This window comes from Sphaeramia orbicularis, chromosome 18 (genome assembly GCF_902148855.1).
Source record: "Sphaeramia orbicularis chromosome 18, fSphaOr1.1, whole genome shotgun sequence".
Taxonomy (NCBI): Eukaryota; Metazoa; Chordata; class Actinopteri; order Kurtiformes; family Apogonidae; genus Sphaeramia; species Sphaeramia orbicularis.
The window spans coordinates 37,765,835-37,781,591 of record NC_043974.1 but is presented as its reverse complement, the minus strand read 5'-3'; the positions used below and the strand labels follow the sequence as shown (position 1 = coordinate 37,781,591).

Genomic DNA, 15,757 nt, shown 5'->3' with positions numbered 1-15,757 from the left:
TCTCATCACACTTAAAGTAAGACATAATCACCTAAAGAGTAACTTTTCAGTGAGATATAAGAACTAATTTTTAGACAATAGATCTGGAAAATCTCATTTCAATAAATCTTACCAAGATCATTTTCACCTGTTCCATTGGCAGATATTTTTTTTTTTTAGCTTAATTCAAGATTTTTTTGCTTAATTCAAGCAAAAAGTGAAAATTATCTTGGTAAGATTTCATGAAATAAGATTTTCCAGATCTATTGTCAAAAAATAAGTTCTTACATCTCACTGAAAAGTTACTCTTTAGGTGATTGTCTTATTTTAAGTGTGATGAGATTTTGACTAGAAATTAAAAAAATACACTTGGTAAGATTTAGATTTTTGCAGTGCCGTAGTTTCATTGTTTTGTTTCTGTACTTTTTGCTTCTAGTACATGAATTATGCACAAGTTTTTTTTTTTGTTTTAATCAATATCTCTATCACTGATGAGTCCTGTCTCTTCCACTTTCCCCCCAAAGTACAAATAGCAGTCCACAGCGAGAGACATATTTTATTTTAATCCTATGTGAATTATTCCACGATGAATTCATATGTTTATCAGTTAAAGGAGATAATTTTACTTGACGAAATATGCGTGGTCTTTCTAGTTATGTATTTTTGTAGTCTGGTGAAATTTCATTGTCTGTTTTACAACAAATCGATTTCCTTCATCTGCAAAATAGTCTTTTAAATTGACTTGCATATGTGTAATTGACAGGATGGTTCAGGATCAGTATGTTTCCCTCTGTCGACTGCTGCTGTTGCCGACTACTGTAAATATTGTTTTCCAAAGTAAAGTCCCACGGGGAACACCTGGAAGGGGTAAAACATCATTTCTCTATATAAAGTACACAGATTTAAGACGTCTGATTTTTTTTTTTTTTTTTTAATTACTCCATTTTTAATCTGAGCACAAATATTGAAAAAACGAGTTGTTCCGAGCTTTGTTTTTATTTTGAAATGCAGATAAATGGATGAGGCTTAGATGAATTTCACGTGGCAGGGCTAGGAAGGTACATTTAGATGATCAGAAAAGCCACATCTGTGACCCACCAGATGTTTACACCCAGTTTGACAAGTTTGTATGTATTGACACGGGAGATGAGATTTTAGCTTCCATAAACACTGTCCCGAATACAAGCCAGATGAACAAATTGGCTCTAAGGGTTCTCTGCGTTACATTTACCTTTTTCCATGTTTCTCTGTCAGTAAAAGTGTTGCTCTTCTCATTGTTTAAAAGCAGGATGACTTCTTTTTTTTTTTTTTTTTTTTTTTTTTTGTGGAAGTCTAGTAAGTAGGTTTTGAGAGCCAATATCGTGAGGACCACAACAGCTATACAAATCAGTATGTCACGTGGAATTTCAAGTAACCTCTTCTACTATTCTTTTTATAACTGAAGACAAATTTGTTCATAGCTGTGCGTTTTGTTTTTCCAAGCAGGAGTTGATGCAATGGAGTTGACTGTTTTATATCTTCTATAATTCATTATGATTGCTTAGAATAAAAAATATGTGGCAAACAATCAAGTGACTGTGACACTTTTAATGACTGAAATGATGCATTGGTAAAAGCTTGAGGTTAATGCACTAAAAAGAGGAAAGAAAGAAGCTTAACATGCAATGTCAAGGGTGAGTTCAATGGAAGTTTGTTGTTTCCATTTCCTATTGTGCACAGTTACTTCTTTTGCAGCAAGGCAAAAAACACCTTCAAGCAAGCATAAAAGCTTTGCAAAATTGAGGACATTTTTTTGTGTTTCCCTAAATATATGTAACAGATAATCTTCATCAGTTAGAAGTTCAATCAAAAAATGTGAATTGGTTCAAGAAAAAGACAATTGAAAACATAAAAGGTTTTACAAAATAAAATACAAAGTTTTACAAAAAAAAAGTTATGCTGGCTTGTAAAGGGTTTTGCCTGGTCTGTGAACGGCCTGGTAACCATGGTAATGATGATGAAACACCTTTTAACCCATAAAAACCCAGTGCTACTTCTGTGTCAGTTTCCCAATGAATTTTTCTCTTTATTTAAACTTTCTTGAGTGATTGATCACTGTTTTTTTTTATATTATTATCCATTCATCAATGCATTTTCACTGTAAATCACGTATTTTCCTAGATTTAATTCACTACTAATCATGTAGATGTTCATAAAAGCTCAGATTAAAGTTGAGGGTTGTTGTATCAGAAGCAGAGAAAACTGAAGAAAAAGTTACTTTTTCAGCAAAAATATCAATAATTGAATATAAACCAAGTGTGTCCATCCACTGTCATTGATCCAACTCCATGGGTTTTACTGGTGAATCAGTGTTGTAGAAAATGACGGTGTTTCCACGGTAACTACGGAGCCTCTGAACATCCAAATTAGTCATATCTGATGACCATGATGAGTACAAAGCACTGATCGGTGTGCAAACAAAATACAAAGACAGTCAAACTGCTCTACACCTGAACAAAAAGGCAAAGGCTTTTCCAAATGCATGGTTTAAATTTGTTCGTTTGAAATCATAACCTAATTACAACCTACTTTTACTATAATATTTGTTAGATATGTCATGCAAATCAGACAAACTTGTTATTAAAGTTTAAATATCCTTCTCCATATTTGCACCACTGTGACAAAACTGTGTTTCCAACAACGTTCTTCTTATCATCTATACACCTACTATCTTTACTGCTGTCAAAAAATGTACACCGGGTGAAGTAAAACAATCAAGAAAAACAATGTGTTAAAAAAAAAAAAACTAGGGTGAAAATGAAAAACATGACAAAACAAAAAAGAGCTACAACATACAATTTGTAAAAACATTTTCATTACATTTATTCTGACCACAGTTTGTTGTTTTTTGTTTTTTTTTAAATATATGAATGAATTCTCAGTTGGCAATGTTTCTAGTGCACATTTTGGAAGGGCTGCTATTTATCACTGTTCTCAGTCTGAGGTGATAACGAAGTACAAATACTACACAAATACATGCACTTTCTGCAACTTAGAGTTTCAAAAGAGATTTGTTGCCTCAGTTTTAACCCATAAAGACCCAGAGCTACTTTTGTGTCAGTTCCCAAATGTATTTTTCTCTCTATTTTAACGTTTCTTAAACAATTTATCATCATTTATTCTAATATTATCCTCTGCATTTTACTTTTTCAGTGAACATCAGGTATTTTACTATATTTAATTCACGGATCATGCAGATGACTATGAAAAGCTCAAATTTAAGTTAAAGGTTATTTATTAAAAACAGAGAAAACTGAAGAGAAAGTGACTTTTTCAGCAAACTATGTCATTAACTGAACATAAACCCAGTGTGTCCATCCACTGTCATTGATGCAACTCCATGAGTTGTTCTAGTGAATCAATGTTGTAGAAGATGACAGCGTTTCCATGGTAACTACGGAGCCTCTGACCGCCCCAAATGGGTCATATCTGATGACCATGAAAAGACGACAAACTGTATTTTACACCAATTATTTACATGTATTAATAGGATTAATTGATCAATAGGTATTAAACATTTTAGATCAGTAGATGGTTTTGGATGTCGGTGGCTGTTTGGGTCCTTATGGGTTAATGCATCTGAGGGTAATTATCCATATTTTTGCACCATTTAAAATCTTTTTGCATCTCCCCAACATCAGCAAGAGCAAAATGAAAATGTTGTGAAAGGTAAAACAAGCATATGACAAAAACATGATAGAAATCATATAGAAGACACAACAGGATTTAAAAAAAAGTATTTTACTTTTATCTCGCTAATACTATGGATACATTTCATAGCCAGTATTTATTTTTTGTATTTTTTTTTAACCTTTCACTGCAGTAAAGAAGCCAAAACAGAACTTTTAAAGATTTAAGAAGACAAAAGTGCTGTTTGTTTGACTTATTTTGAAAACTCCAAGTGTTCCGACTGTCCCAAATCTACCTTTATTATATCACCAACCAAGGCCAGTTTTGTAAACCATATTTTATTACAGTGTAATTGTACATAGGTACAGTTAATGCTGACAGCAGGAGTTTATTTATCACTGAAGAAGTCAATACTCAGCGGCGACGCCTCAGCCCACTCTCTGTAAGTGCTTGATTTAAATACAGGAGACGACAGTCTGTCTCACACTGAAAGTAACCCAACCTTGGTACTTTCAGACCGCTACTTGTTAATTGTGTTATGCTGAAGAAGTCACTCCATATTCATAGTTAAATACTGCAGGGGTCTGACTCCTGACCGAGAGTAATTGTTAAAGTGATGTTGATACAAATGATCAAAAGGTGTGGCAACTACAGTGCATTTTACAAGACAAAGAAGGTGTCTGGCACTCTACTGGGGTATCAATAAGTTATTCAAGGCTGCAGGAGATGGAGGTTCAAACAGCCAGGGGTGGAGTGTGTGTGTGTGTGTGTGTGTGTGTGTGTGTGTGTATGTGGGGGGTGGGGGGTATCATGATGAGGAGTGTAGATGTCACCTCCAAAGGAACAGAGGAATTATTTGGAAGCAGAGTTCTTCTGAAAGGATTCAGAAATTTTAACACAATTGTTTTCAAATCAAATCAAAAAATAAAATCAAATTTTATTTATATAGTGCCAAATCATAACAAAAATTATCTCATGACACTTTGCATATAGAGCCGGTCAGAACCAGACTCTAAGCCAATTTACAGAAACCCAACAGAATCCTCCAGGAGCAAACACTAGTGAGTGGTGACAGTGGAAGGAAAAACTTCCCTTTAACAGCAGAAACCTGGAGCAGAGCCAGACTCCTGGAGGATGGACGTCTGCCTGGACCAGTTGGGGTTAAAGAGAGAGAGTAAAGGAGGAGAAAAGAGAGAGCAATAGAGATAGAGAGAGATTGGGGGAGAAGGGGGGAAGTAGGGGGAGACACATGAATACAGCTGATGCACAGATAACTGTACTAGAACATCTATGGAACTATATAATAAACACTATCATAACTATATGGATAAGTGAGTGATGACGATGAAGGAGGAGAGAGGCAGGACCACAGCAGCAGGTCCAGAGATGATCCAGGGAAAACCTGTGATGATCCTGGGAAAACCTGTGAGGTGATAAAGCACAGAGACTCCAGGGAAGAAGTCCAGTCAGTAACATGTATTCACCGGGGCGTAAATAGAAGAGAAAATTAGGAGAGAAAAGGTCAGGGAGAAAGAGGAGCAGAGAGGAGGACATAGAGGAGGAGGAGGAGCAGAGAAGAGCTCAGTGTATCCACAGACACATTTTCAGACACATTCCTGTTTTTATTCCTCTTCAGACACATCAGTAATCACCTGCAATGATGACATAAGGAGTCTCTGTTACACATTAATTATCAAGAATAAGTTACAGTGTCATGATGGTTTCATGAAAATATGATTCCAATTTTCTGGGTAGCAGTGTATTTTTAATTTGGTGCCTGTACTGTTTAGTTGTATTTAGTATTGTGAACACAACCAGTGTAACACCTATAACATGAACAAAGTAACTGCAGTCTTCATCATATTGATCTTTCTTATCATTTTTGTGTCAGCAGCCATGGGAGAAAATGCTATGTATGTGTTTTTGATCCAGGATATATTTTTGATATCATATGCAAGACTTTTTAACACATCCAATACTGTGTTTTATTCTTTTTTTGTGAATTAATTAGACAGACATCACATTTAAAGGTGCGGGAGACTTTCGTGACCAATTTTTTATCAAATCTGTAAAACCTCAGTCATATCCTCAGTATCATGAATCTGTAAGTCTGTCTGTGATTACTCACCTGAATCTCTTGCATTACGGTGAACAATTTCTTAGTGCCATCCACCATAAACAAACCATGTATTTACATTCAGAGCCAGTAGGTCACTCGGACATCTTTGGAATTTTGTCGCGATGTACATTGTGGAAAATGCCGGTTCACGCTGCTGTCTGGCAGCGACAGCTGCTACAGACGACGCGGAAACGGCAGGAGCTCCCTTCCCTCTATGCAAATTCCTCCAGCTGTTTCCGTGTTTCAGCCGTTTCTGCGTCGCGTTTCATTCATATAATATTATATGCTTGCACCGCCGCCGCGAGCCTTCGCTTCTCACAATGCACATTGCGACGTGGAGACGGCAGGAGCTCCCTTCCTTCTATGCATATTCCGCATAGCCGTTTCTGCGTTTCAGCCGTTTCCATGTCATGTTTCATCTATATAATATCATGCTTGCGCCGCTGCCACAAGCCTTTGCTTCTCACAATACACATTGCGACAAAATTCCAAAGATGCCCGAGTTACCTCCCTACTCTGTTTGTAAACAGATGGTTTGTTTTGTAGTGGATGGCACTAAGAAATTGTTCACCGTAATGCAAGAGATTCAGGTGAGTAATCACAGAAAGACTTACAGATTCGTGATACTGAGGATATGACTGAGGTTTTACAGATTTGATGAAAAATTGGTCACGAAAGTCTCCCGCACCTTTAAATGTCTGCCAGTCAGTATGGATAATATCCAACACTGCTCCATGCAAACAGACTCTTCTTTGTTGGGATCTGATAACAATGAAACTGCTGCAATTGGTGAAAAAAAAATTTAATTAAAGTTACTGAACTGGCAGAACAATACCCATCACTGACCATCAAGTTCATTCTTTCTTCTGATTCTGATCAAACCTAACCAACCTAGCCTGATGAAGACTATGGATGCAGTGTTTTTAACTGAATTTAATTCAATTCAATTCAAGACTTTAGTATATTATTATTATTATTAGTAGTAGTAGTAGTAAACTCCACATTTAATTTAGGACTTGCATATTTTATAATGTTGTTTTGAGATGAAAAGTGCAGTAAGTTGAAAATTCCTGATTATTTTCCTCCTATGAATATAAGCCAAGACAATTAGTAGGTTGTTTGTTTGTTTGTTGTTGTTGTGTTTTTTTTTTAACTTTATTAATCAAACTCTGGTTATACATGCAAACAAATTCCAAAGAAAAATACTTTTTTTTCAGACTGAGCAACAACATCACTTATCTGAATAGTATTTGTAAAGAACATTATAAATAATAATAATAATAATAATAATGATAATGATAATAATAATAATAATAATAATAATAATAATAATAATAATAATAATAATAATAATAGTAAATAAATAAATAAATAAATAAATAAATAAATAAAAATCAAATAAATAACAAAATAAAGTCAGAGGTCTAATCAGGAATCAGTACATTCAAATTTTCACAAATAATCACAGCTTGTTTGGTTTTTACATGTTTCGGTGTTTTGTTTTGTTTTGTTTTGTTTTGTTTTTTAAGTTTGTTATTTCATTTATGTAAATTAAGAACAGTGGGAGGGGGGTTTCATCAATCTACATCCGTGTATAAATTGTTTGGCCATAATAATTAAAGTGTTATACATAATTTCACGAGACAATTATTAGATACTTGGTACGGAAAATTATACCGCTATAATTTCCATGTTATGACGTGAAATGATATAAGCACGTACGACACGGACAACTTCCATCCAGAGCGCCTGTCCTTTTGTCTTTGCATTGACAAATGGCTGAACTAGGATAAAGGGAGGACTACAATAAAAATCAGGGGTAGCCCGAGTGAGAGGAGTTTGGCTGCTGTTCAGATAATCTACTGATACAATGTAAACTCCACCCCTCCGGTATGTTTGCCGTAAACTATCACGCACATCCATCGACGCAACGGTCCGCCCACATTTATATGACGTAGCGTCCGACCAATGGAAGGTATTTCTGGGCGGGATTACATCTAAATGACGGCGATCTGTTGCAATGAGAAGGCCTCACTGTGTGTTGTCAACGTATATAAGACATTTCTGCCGCAGTTTCTGCCTTTGTAATAATGTCGGCTGAATTTGAAAACAGGTAAGGGTGCTGTGGTCGATTAATTTTCATAACCTGATATTTACCTTAAAGCTAACTTTTGATACTGTCTTCGGAATGTAGAATTTGTGTGAACTATAACGGCATTCTGTATCCGAGTAAAGAGGAAACCCCTAGCGAGCTACCGCTAATTAAGGCCTACCAGTGTTCTGTCAGAGTTGGTAGAAAATACTCAGATCGTTTGTCTTCTGAAAGTATTTTTTACATTTAAGTAGTTCCTTTGTTGTGGATGTAAGGTTTTGATTAAAAACGACCGATCCGGTTGGCTTTAGCCGGTGGCTTAGCTAACTGAACGATGTGAAATGGCAGCCGGCGCTTTCGGGAACCACGTGAATCAGGCTGGTTAAGGCCTACACATGTCTCGTGGTAGATGCTTCACTTTATAACCGCAGACTATTAAATTTGTCGGCATAAAAAGTGTATAAATCAATGAATGTCTATCGGTGAACGATGGCTGCCGTTGGCGCTTTCGGTACTTATATAAAAAAAATGTGTGTCTTTTTCCACTGTGGGCGCACATGGCCGTAGTATGGACAATGCCGGCATCACGGGCCGATGAATCGGGGTGGTAGCTTTCTCCTATTTCATTCCGTTCTCGAAGCGGGTACCGGCTTTGTGTTTCTGTGCCGGTAAATGAGTGTTAACAGACCGCTGACGTGACAGCTTTAGATTGTCGTAAAAAAAAAAAAAAAAGTGAACGAGGCCCGCTAGCCGTTGGGCCCGTGGCTAAACTGTGCTTTTCCTTTTTTTTTCCTTGTATTTTTTTTTTTTTTTTTTTTTTTTTTTTACTTTGGACTCTAGTTTTTGTTCAATTATTACAAATATGTGTAAAGCATCGTTAATGTCGGAGTTGTAACTGTCTCGGAAAGGTTTCGCTCGCGCTAACGACCATCTTGAGTATGTGTGTTAAAAATGGCGGCCTCCTGAATAGGCGTTAGCTTGTGCGCGTGAGGGCCCCGGTTAACGCCACATAGTTTTCCAGGTAGAACGCTGGCTTAGTACGTCCACATCCACAAGAATCTACCGTTAATGGAGGATCAGTGTGAAAACGCCCCACGTCATTTGGATTGTGATGCCAGTACTTATTGTTTCTACTGTAAACTTGTGTTGAAATATTCCTTTTACCGGCGTTGATGACTAACATGATGGAAAACTGATAAATGACTGTATTCTCCACAGAGACAATGGCCCAGAATGCATGGAGCCAGATGGCATCATCGAGGTGAGTCTGATTACATCTGAGATGATGGAGACGAAATGTACTAATGTACATTTGTGGTGGTAGTAGTAGTGTGTAATTCTTCAGTGTGTTGGGACACATTTCAGCATATTAAATCACAAATCATCTGAATTCCTACAGAGCAACTGGAACCAGATCGTGGACAGTTTTGATGAGATGAACCTGCGTGAGGCTCTGCTCAGGGGAATATATGCCTATGGTTTTGAGAAGCCTTCCGCAATCCAGCAGAGAGCCATTATCCCTTGTATCAAGGGTAAGTATTGAATTTTGTGCATGTAAAACATACACGGTCTGGTTGTAGACACTGTCAAAAGGGTCCTGATAGGTCAAGTTTAGTTAATTACAGACATAATATAAAACATATGGAAGGGAAAGAAAAAAACAAAACAATACACAAATAATAGAAAAAAAAATTGTTGTGCCTGAAAGGGAGTAGGAAGAAGCCACTGCTTATTCAGTCCTACCCCCTGATTCCAGTCCTCAGACTGTTAGTGCCTAATCACTTGATATACATCATAAGATTGTGATTATCCATAAACACACCCCTACCAACCTGTACCCCCATACAGTCACATACACTTCTACATACACACATACAGTCACATACACATCTACGTACAGTCGCATACATATATACATACACACCAGTTTATGTCTACCACTACATCAGCACATCTAGGTTTCACATCTAAATGTTTCATCACACACATTTTACTGCCCTGAAAGTATGACGCACATAGATACAGATTACTTGTAGTGAGATGATGTATCCCTGAAAATGATGGTTCTGATGCAGCAGAAGGTGACTGTAGTGGCAGAAGAATACAGACATTCTCAAAACCAGCCACCCTGTTCATCTTGAGATAGTCTATTTGTGAATTTTTGTTGGATGTTATATTCAGGCTTTATTTGTCTCAATGTGCAATTTGAAGTCTTTTTTGGTGAATTAGAGTATACCAAGCAGGCACTTGAGAGCCATTACACATGACTAAACTCTTAAAAAAAAAAAAAAAAACACACATTCTTGGGATAACTGTCTTTTATGTATGTGTATATGTGTGTGTCCCCCCCCCCCCCCCCCCCCCCCCCCCCCCCCCCCCGTCAGACAGACTTGCACAGCACATTTTTATATTTTTTCCCCCAGTCACTAAGAGTAATAACACTTTTTTGCCCAGGAGTGTATACTGTACAATGTTGTCCACTGATGTAGAAGGACCCACAAAAAATCTTTTTCAGGAAGATGTTGAACTCTGTGTTATGAAATGACACTACTGCCTCCTACTGGACATGCAATGGCTTTAAAGACTTAAATTGTGTGGTGTTATGACTTATTAAAATGTAAATAATAAATTACCACAAATATTGAGCTTAATCAAACTCATTTTGGATTTTCTGTTCTGTAGGTCATGATGTGATCGCTCAGGCCCAGTCTGGCACTGGGAAGACTGCCACTTTTGCCATTTCCATCCTCCAGCAGATTGATGTGGATCTGAAAGGCACCCAGGCTCTGGTCCTAGCTCCGACAAGGGAGTTGGCTCAGCAGGTAAGCAGTTATCAAATACGAGAGCATAGTGTAATCCATAATTGGAACAGCATATGGCAATAAGGCTCCCATGATGTTGTGCATGTGGAAGTTAATCTAATGAGCCACACGTGGGCAGGATCCTCTTGTTCAATAACAAAGTTCACATCTTGTGTGTGGCAATGTAAAGGTTTTTTGTGGAAGTACAAGAGCCCTTGAGAAAAATCAATGGCTTAAGTGGAAGATTACCTTAAGTACAAGAGTGTACTTGCCTAGAGGAAAACTCTAAATGCAACTTGTGACAAGTCCTAGTATTAATTACTTGAACATGTTTGAAATGTAACATTTGTTCTGCTTTTTTTCTTTTTATCCAGATCCAGAAGGTGGTGCTGGCTCTAGGTGACTACATGGGAGCCAGTTGTCACGCTTGCATTGGTGGAACAAACGTTCGCTGTGAAGTCCAGAAGCTGCAAGCTGAAGCCCCTCACATTGTGGTGGGGACCCCTGGCCGTGTCTTTGACATGTTGAACCGCAAAAACATTTGTAAGTTCTGATTTTGAGATGTTAAATGACTGCTAGTCATTGTGTCTTACAAAAATTGTCCGAGTATTCAGTGTGACTGTTTGCGAACGTACTTAATTGTGGTGTTAGTCAGTGTTTGATTAAATGCCTTTTCATTGCTTAAGCAGTTCTGAGCGTACGCTACAGACTGTGTCCTGTATAGTGATGAAACTCATGCGTGTCAACTGACTCTGGTTTCCCCTGGTGTTCTGTTGCTCCAGTTGGCGTTTTGCTAGCTGGTGTCCTCGGGACATTAGGGATCCAGAGGCATGATCATACATTGTTTCTGAATACAGCATACATCTGTATTCTGCATCTGCGCTGTTACTTCTGAAATAGTAACCCTGATAGTAGAAAGTGCTCAAGTTAAAGGTTATGTTCTGTCATGCACTTGAAAGATTAGTTTGGAACTAAACTGGGATTTCTTAAAAAAAAATTCCTCAGCTTCGAAGCACATTAAAATGTTTGTGCTGGATGAGGCCGACGAAATGCTTAGCCGTGGTTTCAAGGACCAGATCTACGAGATCTTCCAGAAGCTGTTGAGCAACACACAGGTAAGGCAACTTATTGAAGGAAAAGGTTTTGTCATATGTTGGCTCCTGTTTAGTGTAAATGAGTGGTGCAATCAAAGTTGTGTCATACTGAAATGAAAATGACAATGAAACCTTTCTATTCTAAATAGGTTGTCCTGTTGTCAGCCACTATGCCAGCTGATGTGTTGGAGGTCACAAAGAAGTTCATGCGTGAGCCTGTCAGAATCTTGGTCAAGAAGGAGGAACTGACCCTCGAGGGTATCCGCCAGTTTTACATCAATGTGGAGAAGGAGGTAGGAAAACCTTTGTCCTGTCAACACAAACAAACTGAAAATCTGATTTGCTGTTAAAGATGGTAGCAATGTATAATCCTGACAATCACTTTCTTTGTCTGACCTGTTGTCAGGAATGGAAACTGGACACACTGTGTGACCTGTATGAAACGCTCACCATTACACAAGCTGTCATTTTCATCAACACAAGGAGGAAAGTGGACTGGCTCACTGAGAAGATGCATGCCAGAGATTTCACAGTCTCTGCCCTGGTAATTTCTCACACAGGATATATACAAAGTGATTAATAAGTTTGAAATGCATTTTGCAGCTAATGTTGCATTTTCTCGTCTTTAACTCAGGGGTGTCAGACTCATTGTAGTTCAGGGGGCACATTCAACCCAACATGATCTCAAGTGGGCTAAACCAGTAAGATAAACTATAAATTAAAACTCAAATGTGCTAATATTATGTCTCATATTGTCATTTACACATGTGCATTACAACTTACAGATCAAGGTGGATGAAAATAGGCACAAAACATTTAGTAACAGGCAGAATATTGTTAAAATTACACTTGAGACATTTAAGGTTAGTCACATTTTTGTGTGAAAACGCATTTTGCAAAAGTAAATATTTTTATACTATAACTTAAGTTTTTCACACTAAAACAAAAAAAATTGGAATTGTCATTACTTATAAATTTTATTGTTTAGTTGGTCAAGCCACTTGAAATCATATTGGTCTGAATGTGGCCCCTGAACTAAAATGATTTTGTCACCAATGACTACTGATATCTTCAGTGTAACTTTTGCATTTCAAAGTTATCCCCAGGCTGCATGTTTAACACCCCTGTCTTAAATGTTACTTTTAGCACAGATGTTCTGATACTAGTTGTCCATCATTGTCTTTCAGCATGGTGACATGGACCAGAAAGACAGAGACCTGATCATGAGGGAGTTCCGGTCTGGCTCAAGTCGAGTGCTCATCACCACTGACCTGCTGGTATGAGTTTTTGACATAGTTGTGTGAAAACGTGTTCTTCTTAGCTCAGTTCATTTCCATTGTAGTGGTTTAAGCTAAAATGTGACCAGTGTGTGTTGGCCAAGGTTCCCTCTCCTTCCATCTTCACCTTTGGGGAAGGAATGAAATATCCTTGGTAGAGAATCTCGTCTGCCCTCCACAGTGACTGGGTTCCAGTCTCAGACTCACAACTTATTGGCAGTCGACATTGTCAGACAGAATACTAAATGGGCTTATTTAATATTGTAAACCTGTCATTTCAACATACTCATCCATCATGTTCTCCTTCAGGCCAGAGGTATCGATGTGCAGCAAGTGTCCCTGGTTATCAATTATGACCTGCCAACCAACAGGGAAAACTACATTCACAGGTACACTTGAATATATTTTGTTTGAATACTCCATTTAAAAAAAAAAAAGTCTAACGTGTGCTGACACATACACTTCTGATGTGAGATGACGAGAGGTTTTCGACATGAATTCACGCCAAATGTTTTCCACTAAGATGTAACCTGACAAGCTTGCTTAGTCATAATGGAATCAGTGGTTTTTCATTCAAAGTGATCTGTTATTTATTATTGAGCCATAACATTTGAGGGTTTCATGTCCTGTATGTCTTGTTGCCGTTGGCGTTTCTAATTACCCCATGTTCGTCTGGGCAGGATTGGCAGGGGTGGCCGTTTTGGCAGAAAGGGAGTCGCTATCAACATGGTGACGGAGGACGACAAGCGAACTCTGAGGGACATTGAGACATTCTACAACACCACCATCGAGGAGATGCCCATGAATGTGGCAGATCTGATCTAGAAGATTCCACCTGCCCTTCTATCACCCAACCCCTTCATTTTAGAACCTCATTTCCTATGAAATCTTAAATTCTAACCATTTCCTTTGGCTAAATTCCACAACGACTATATTCACCTTGGAAAGGAAGATAACAGCCAATGTTCCCTAATCGATAGGATTTTTTTTTTTGGCCATCTTGATTGGAACGATGAATTACTGACCTGCTTCAGCTGCTGGCCATATAATCCATAACCCCCCATATAAGAACTGAAATGCTATCTGCAGCTAGTCTCTTGTCACAACTTAAAGCATATGAAAATTGTAAAAGTCTGTTTTGTAAGCCAAGGACTTAAAATGAAACAGTTTGTAACCATTTCACATTAGTGAAAAAGGTGACTGCATTTCCAAAAACACATTAAAAAAATTAATGTGGCTAATGTAAAGGACTCAACCCTCTGCTTCTAAGCATTAACAGTGATGTAGGTCAGTTTAATCTTCATGATCCATTGACGCTTCTCTGAAATGTAGCTGTGGTTTGTGTCCCCATGTGCTGATCACTGTCTACTGTGGACACAGCTGAAACTTTAAAGTGCTGCACTTCACCAGTTCAGTATTTACACAACATTGAGTGTACTTGAACCAGCCTTTATCTCCTTGAACACATTCAGAATCGTGTTGAATTAAGGTGTTGGGGCCAGAGTACACAGGGCAGACTCAATAAAACATCTGTACAGTAAAACCCATCATGAATGAGTTGACCTTTTCCATCCTCTTTCTGCTTCACTTTCTTGCTATTTGTAAGTACTGCTTGACACACGTGGTCAGTCGTGCAGTAGCTCTCAGCTGGAGACTGACTGGTGCCTGTAGATGTTTTGGAGGCTAACGGTGTGTGAGAATTTTGCCTTGACCTTCATGATTTGGTATTGGATTTATATATAGGTTTTTTTTTTTTTTTTTTTTTTTTTTTACTTTTCCTTTTTTGATAAGGTGGTGTCACTTTTTGTAACCTACCTCGCCAAAATGATTTGGGAGGGATGGGGGGTGGGGTCTCAGACAAAAGGACCAAACTACAAATTAGCAAATGTATAGAGATTATACCCCTTACCTCCCAAAAATGTATTTCTTTTTCAATCTTTCTCACATATTAAATGCTTGTCCTCAAGGGGTGTGGTGTCTGGTTTAGGAGAACTGTCATGTTTGGGGTGTGTGGTCAGTGCTATTTTTAAAATGAATTTATGAAATTGTTAACCTTTTTGAGACAGAACCATGTATCAAGTTTTCTACATTGGATTCTGTATAGTATTTATTTTAATGGTCTTAAAAAAAAAAATAAAGGTTTCTCCTTTTAACAGTGTAAACTGGCCTCTGGATTTTTCAATTTGGGGTCATTCCTGAGTTCTGTTTAGCTAGAAATGGCTTCAGAACTGTTGGAAAAGACTTTTACACCTTAAACATTAACAAAAATGTAAATATACCATACCACTAGTTAATCTGTAACAGTTTGATGTGTGTGCAAATGAGTGACAAGCAGGATCCATTAAATGGGTACAATTAACAGTTAAGATTACTTAAGCTTGCTGAAAACCTTTTCTTTAATGACGGGGGGGAATTACCTCGGGTACACTTAAAAAATCTCATCTGACTCAGCTGATAGTGGTTATTTCAGTCTCATAGTTGACACTTAAAGGGGTATTTCATGGTTTCTGGCCCTTGTGAAAATGCATATCAACACTGCAAAATAAGCCACCTTTATCATTTTAAATGAATACTGAACTACAGATTTTCAACTTTTTAAAGCTATTTTAGTAAAAAAAAAAAAAACAGGACTGATGATACTGTTTAGAGTAGTGTTTTCCAACCTTTTTTTGCTCGTGACCCCATTTTAACATCACAAATTTCTGGTGACCCCAGACATTCAAAAC

The 15,757-nt window shown here is 37.7% G+C and overlaps 1 protein-coding gene and 1 non-coding gene across 2 annotated transcripts; both read left to right on the top strand.

Annotated features, from left to right (window-relative positions):
• Window positions 1-7,857: 7,857 nt before the first annotated feature.
• On the top strand, window positions 7,858-15,193 carry eif4a1a (eukaryotic translation initiation factor 4A1A). Its single transcript, XM_030162094.1, has 11 exons — window positions 7,858-7,880; window positions 9,078-9,120; window positions 9,259-9,391; window positions 10,542-10,681; window positions 11,035-11,203; window positions 11,666-11,775; window positions 11,904-12,047; window positions 12,161-12,298; window positions 12,942-13,031; window positions 13,341-13,420; window positions 13,712-15,193. Exons 1-11 carry the CDS (start codon window positions 7,858-7,860, stop codon window positions 13,854-13,856), a joined length of 1,215 nt encoding a protein of 404 aa, XP_030017954.1. The 3' UTR covers window positions 13,857-15,193.
• LOC115439116 (small nucleolar RNA SNORD10) lies at window positions 11,378-11,516 on the top strand. Its single transcript, XR_003938209.1, has one exon. It is a non-coding gene; the product is annotated as a small nucleolar RNA SNORD10 (small nucleolar RNA).
• Window positions 15,194-15,757: the final 564 nt, after the last annotated feature.

Coding starts and splice junctions, on each gene's coding strand:
- eif4a1a (XM_030162094.1), top strand. CDS start 7,858: ATGTCGGCTGAATTTGAAAACAG. Junction 7,881..9,077: donor TCGGCTGAATTTGAAAACAG/GTAAGGGTGCTG, acceptor TATTCTCCACAG/AGACAATGGCCCAGAATGCA. Junction 9,392..10,541: donor CATTATCCCTTGTATCAAGG/GTAAGTATTGAA, acceptor TCTGTTCTGTAG/GTCATGATGTGATCGCTCAG.